At 35.1% G+C, this 6,309-nt stretch overlaps 1 protein-coding gene across 1 annotated transcript in view; it reads left to right on the forward strand.

The window, feature by feature from the left end:
* Positions 1 to 6,309, forward strand: part of LHX3 (LIM homeobox 3) — a 9,510-nt gene that overhangs the window by 548 nt on the left and 2,653 nt on the right. Inside the window, exons 2-3 of the mRNA XM_018564070.1 lie at positions 3,623 to 3,794; positions 5,752 to 5,954. Coding sequence (XP_018419572.1) covers positions 3,623 to 3,794; positions 5,752 to 5,954 — 375 coding nt within the window. The remainder of the gene's footprint in view (positions 1 to 3,622; positions 3,795 to 5,751; positions 5,955 to 6,309) is intronic.

Here is a 6,309-nt window from a genome sequence, read left to right on the forward strand (position 1 = left end):
ATATATGTGTGTGTGTGTGTGCCCCCATATTTAGTATATCTCTTCTATACACATATATTCGCCATAATAAAGTTTGCCCAGCACTACACATTATAAAATGCTGCATATTATCTAATGTATTGCTTTATAATTAGCAATCCCCTGAAAACCCTGGACCAATACTATATATTATCATCATCATTATACAGAAAACTTTCGTAATGATGAACCCGCTTTTTATTTTTACAACTATTTGTACACTATTATAGTCTAAAATAATGAATAATTCCCTATAGGTATTACAGTATGGACTGTATCAGTCTAATCATCGGTGGCTCAAATCATATGACCCTTTATCATAACCTACCCTTTATCATAACCTACCCTTTATCATAACCTACCCTAACCTATCATAACCTACCCTTTATCATAACCTACCCTTTATCATAACCTACCCTAACCTATCATAACCTACCCTTTATCATAACCATCCTTAACGTTTCTAACGTGCTGAAGGCTCCAGTGCTGAAGGCTGAGTAGAAAAGTTTTGTTATCATCTTCACTTCATCTGCATCCTCCGCTCTTCTCCTATTGCATATCTCAGGTATCATATCACCGGTATCTACAATATATTTCATTCAATTTGTAATCCGATCAATGTAAGTGCCACTGCCTTCTAACACCCACACCTTCTAAACATGACCTCACTCCTCACCATATGCAGTTATATATTACTATTAAGTTGTACAAGTATTATATTCATATGTTTACTGCAGCTAAGAGGCTTCAATCTGCAAATACCTTTATAATGATGTGTAAAGAATACTACTGACTTGCTAATAAAATAAAAATGAATCATTAACATGCAATATATAATTATCAGGCAATAACACATTACACATTGTGTGTCTATTTAAAACATTATAGATTTTTCAGATAGATAGATAGATAGATAGATAGATAGATAGATAGATAGATAGATAGATAGATAGATAGATGGATAGATTGGTATGGCAGTCTGTATTAATACTGTACCTATCTTAAACTAGTAAGTTGCTGAAACTCTAGGATTTTAAAATAAATCTGATTTTTTTTTCTAAAATCAATGTCACTTTAATATCAATGCAGAGAATAATGCATAAATAATATCTAATCAGCATTGATATGTATCAAACTAATTAAAATTTCAATCCATATAATTTTGTGCTGTTGATAAATTCATAGGTTACAGCTTAGTTGTAATTGTTTATGTTGAATTTGTTGAAATTGATAAACAAATGAAAACCTGAATTTCATTGTCCTCATTGGAATACATTTGTATCCTATTTTTTATTTTTTACATGCATTGGAAAACATGCCGATCTGTTGGTTTTATGTTATGTACAAATAAAACATTTCATAAGAAATAATACCTACTGTTATAAGTATTCAATGAATGAAAATCTGCCTTATTTTTTATTTTATTTAACGTAAACAGAAATAATTTTATAAGAATTAATACTTAATATTTATGAGAACAGAAGCATAAATACGGTAATAAGATCCTGATGCAAATATCTGATGCATTTATTGTTTTAATTAAAATTATATTTCTGTATACTGTTACATTAAATAAATACGATTTCGATTATGTTAACACCAGAAGTTAGGAAATGCAATATTACATTATTATAGTTATTAAAATAATAGTTAACTATTAAAAAAAATGAATAATGTAGTAGATTATTACAATACAATAATAATTACATTCTAATAAAAAAGGGGAACATTTTGAAAGCAATTTAATTTGCAAAACTTATTTATAAAATATGTGGAACCATGGGAACCCAATCTGTTTCAGAACTGATTTGTATAACAACGATATCTGTCCAAATGTAAAATTATTCTCTTTATTAAAATTATATTGCAATCACATTATTATATCAATTTTGCTGGTGGAAAATATTCTTAATTATGTGGATGGATAATAACATACTTACTAAAATACAAAATATTAAATGCTTATATTGATATAAACAAAATAATAATTTGTGACAACAGTCACAATTGAAAAAAACAAACAAACATATGTATTGTTTAAATGATTTTAGAATGTATAACTCATTGAAAAGTACCTTTGTGGTGGCAACAGATGGGTATTGCATTTTTTTTCTATTTTTTTTATTTTGATAATTTTTAAATGGAGGAAAAATAAAAGCCAGTTCTTTGAATGACAGCATTAAAATTTTATCATACATCAACCAGACAAAAGACAGGAGTCACTCCATCAATATTGGACTCTGTGACAGCATACGGCCCAATAAATAATTAAACACACAAATACCCACCTGTTCTGCATACTAAACAGCAAAAACCCAACTGCCCCTTCACCTGCCTGCCTGTCTGTCTCTGTAAAGACAATGGAAATACAATTCAGTGTACCTGTACACGCCTACATATACACATCAAGAAACTGTGCATTGAGAATATGTGAAGAGGGAAATGCAATCCTAGTACAGAGTATATCTGTACTATCTATCTATCTATCTATCTATCTATCGATATCGATTTATCTATCCTTTATCTATGTCTGTGTATGTATCTATCTATCTATCTATCTATCTATCTATCTATCTATCTATCTATCTATCTATCTATCTATCTCTGTGTATGTATCTCACAAATAGTTTCTGTCAATTCAGTTCATTGAACAGTATTTGCTTTCATTATCCCAGTATGCAAGGAAAAACATTTGCTCATTTTGACCACAAAGAAGGGAGGTCTGGCCAAAAACGTAGCATCTTAGCTTTTAATTAGTAGAAGACAGATTAAAATGGAATGTGGTATTTGTAGAAGTTACTGGAAAATAACAATCTCTTGTCTATTTAAAGGGGAAAAGGGTACATATTCTAACTGATGGGACTAGCTGTGTAGATCGCATGACTAATACAGATATGTAGAAAGCACAGCGATTGGCTCACCATTTCTGCTAACTAAAATAATGTAAAACGGCCAGAGTGTTGGGTCCCCTACCAGTTTGTGATACCTTGCATTCATAAGCTCTATTGAATTGATAACATATGTAGGTGTGCTGGATTAATGGCTTGCTATTTTGGTTGTATCTGGGCTATTCTGGATTGGCTTCAGGGACATTGACTTGCATTTCTCCACCCATAATTCCTAAAATCAGTGATACTTCCTCCTCCTTTTGAAGGCTACTGAGATATGTAAATATCTTCTGGTTTCCGTAGGCTGTGACTGATGAAACTGTTATTTCGCAGGATTCAATATAATTATATGTTGGGTGATTTGCACTAGATTAAAAATAAATTGAAATTTTATCCCAATGTTCACAGAGTCTTTAGTTCTAAACCCATAAAAGGGCATGCCCCAGTTTTGCCTGATGTCATCTATCAATTGTCATAATTCCCCCTTATTTTATGGTAATTTGGGTGAAAATATAAAACTTTGTAAAAAGGTGATTGCCATCTCATGCAATGCCCCAAAGGGGGTTTCATGATAGTTCCCCGCTTATCTATCTGGAAGCAATATTGCCTACTAGGCCAAATGTTTTTTTCAGTCAAACATTCCTGCTCTAATTATCTGCCATTTACCTAGAATATGTAAAGAGCAAATAAACTAATTATCTGTATTTGTGTTGCAGAAATCCCGTTGTGCGCCGGCTGCAACCAGCACATTGTAGACCGATTCATCTTGAAGGTGCTGGACCGCCACTGGCACAGCAAGTGCCTGAAATGCAACGATTGCCATGTCCAGCTTGCTGAAAAATGCTTCAGCCGGGGTGACAGTGTCTACTGCAAAGACGATTTCTTCAAGTAAGTGCTTAATATTCTACAAGGTTAAAGAGCAATTAGAATCCACCTCTCCATCCAGTGTTTAGCCACCATTACAATGGGAACCTCTAATTCATACCATCATTATTACCCTGCTCTTTTTTATATTCCTTATTTATATTTTGCAAGACGAGTACAACACATCAAAGACATATTGTAATAAGATATAACGCAATAACATAGTTACTAAAACTACAACATTTTGCATGGCGAGTAGGCTGGTACAGAAATGTGGAATAAATTACATCTTTGAGAAAGTACAGTACGTACAAGAGACAACAACAAACAGACTTTCCTTAGTAGTGTTGTGCATATGAGACATAAGATATTGCAAATCAGAAGGTGATGCCTCTAGATACTCTTATGTTGTCAGGAGAAAAGGAGATAATGGAGAAGAGCAGTAAGAAAGCAGAGATTGGGTGATAGAGGAAACTCTCCGAGGGGAAGAAGAGAGGTCAAGAAAAGGGGGAGGGGGATGGCACAGCAGGGAATTCCCTTACTTAGGGGAAATGGAATATCTATCTATCTATCTATCTATCTATCTATCTATCTATCTATCTATCTATCTATCTATCTATCTATCTGTCTATCTATCTGAAGCCCAAGGCTGGGCATCAACTTAACCAAGCAGTAGTCTCAGAAGTGTACTTCTGCAATATAACCAAGTTTGCTGAATTTCCCCTGAGATGGATTCCCCAGCAGTTTGATCTTCCATATACATGATATCATTCACTCTCGTAAATCATTGAGAAAATGTGGGGGAAGGGGAGGTTTGTTTCCATGCCCCTGATTTGCAGGCTTTTGTGGCATTCAAAATGTGAATTGTTAATGATTTTTTGTGAAGTGTAGTAAACAAGCCATTGGGTTGTGATTGAAGTCAAGGCCTGTGAGTTTGAGGATAATATGGGTAACCTCTGACTACAATTTTTTGGATCCCCAGACAGTCCCAAAAGATATTCAAGAGAGTACCCTGGGTCTCCCTGCAGCACCAACATCTATCTTCGATGCCCTGGAATAGACGAGAGAGTACTGACAGAGTACTGACGTCATTCATTTGTAGTTGATTTCTTGATACCTATTTGTAAGGTAAATGCAATAGGAAAAGTGGATGATGTGATTCATCTGTTGTGGAGAAAAAGAAAGGTTGAGGTCCCATTTTCACTACTGAAGTAACAAGAGCAAAGGTAGTTCATGGATCTCCAAATGGAGCTTATATGACATTGAAAGGGTATCCCTCTGAGGTCCGAGTTGGGAACAGATCTTTTCAAATGGTGCGATTGGGCAGCAAAATGAGGTGTAATCTGGTAAAGAGAGAAGAAAATGGGATAGCTGGTTACTCTTTTAAATGAATACATAATTGCCCAAAGTACTATAAATATATGTGTGTGTATATATATATATATATATATATATATACACATACAGTATATAGACAAACAAGTTAATCCCTGGAGATAATTGCAATATGCAAGGAATTACACATTTGTAGCCTTACGATGACTGATCACTGCCACCTCTCAGTGTGAGCCATTCTGCTGCTAAGAAAGCCCGGTAAAAGGCAATAAATGCAGAGTTATTTCTGTGGGCGAGATAACATAGTGATCAGTGAGATATAGTTGTAAACACAAATTTAGTGTCTGTGCCAGCCCCTTCCACTACATTATGCTGACTGACAGCAAATCTCACATAAAGCAGTCTAGGAAAAGCTACCATTGCATCAACTTTTAGCCCTGGGTCAAACCTATATAGCCATGACATGCTCATGAGAAGGATTGGTCATGCACAGGTCCTGGCACAGGTCACAGGTAATGTGGGAGGCATAGTGATCCCATACGCAAAGTCTGTTTTTACAAAAATCTTTTTTGTGTTTGTGAAAATGCCCTCATGATATCTGGCCAATTGGTTGAATAGAGTTAAAAATATATATTTTTTCTTGTAGGAGGTTTGGGACAAAATGTGCAGCCTGCCAACAAGGAATCCCCCCCACTCAGGTGGTGAGACGGGCTCAGGAGTTTGTGTACCATCTACACTGCTTTTCCTGCATCATCTGCAAAAGGCAGCTGGCGACAGGAGATGAATTTTACCTTATGGAGGACAGTCGGCTGGTGTGCAAGGCGGACTATGAAACAGCAAAGCAGAGAGGTACATGACCATCTCTTGAATCAATATATTTAGATCCTCCCAAGAATCAGTTGTTATTAGCTAGCAGAACATAACTAACAACATCAGCATGTGTGTATGCATGCCAAATGTAATTAACAAAGTTTTGGATGGACCCTAATGATAAGCAAATTCAATTATTTCCCAAAATATGCTTATTAAAGTTCAACTCTACTTATTTCAGTTTTGACTGGGTGGGTTGGGTGCCAGAGGGTTCAATCACGTGCCACTTCTTTTGATCTCTCTGAGATTCCAGTGGCAATATTTCCGCAGAGTATTTCCATTGTCACCCCACAAGACAATTACAAAGACAATCACTTTCTCATCTGTGGAGTTC

This window comes from Nanorana parkeri, unplaced genomic scaffold (assembly GCF_000935625.1).
Source record: "Nanorana parkeri isolate BGI_ZX_2015 unplaced genomic scaffold, ASM93562v1 scaffold719, whole genome shotgun sequence".
NCBI lineage: Eukaryota > Metazoa > Chordata > Amphibia > Anura > Dicroglossidae > Nanorana > Nanorana parkeri.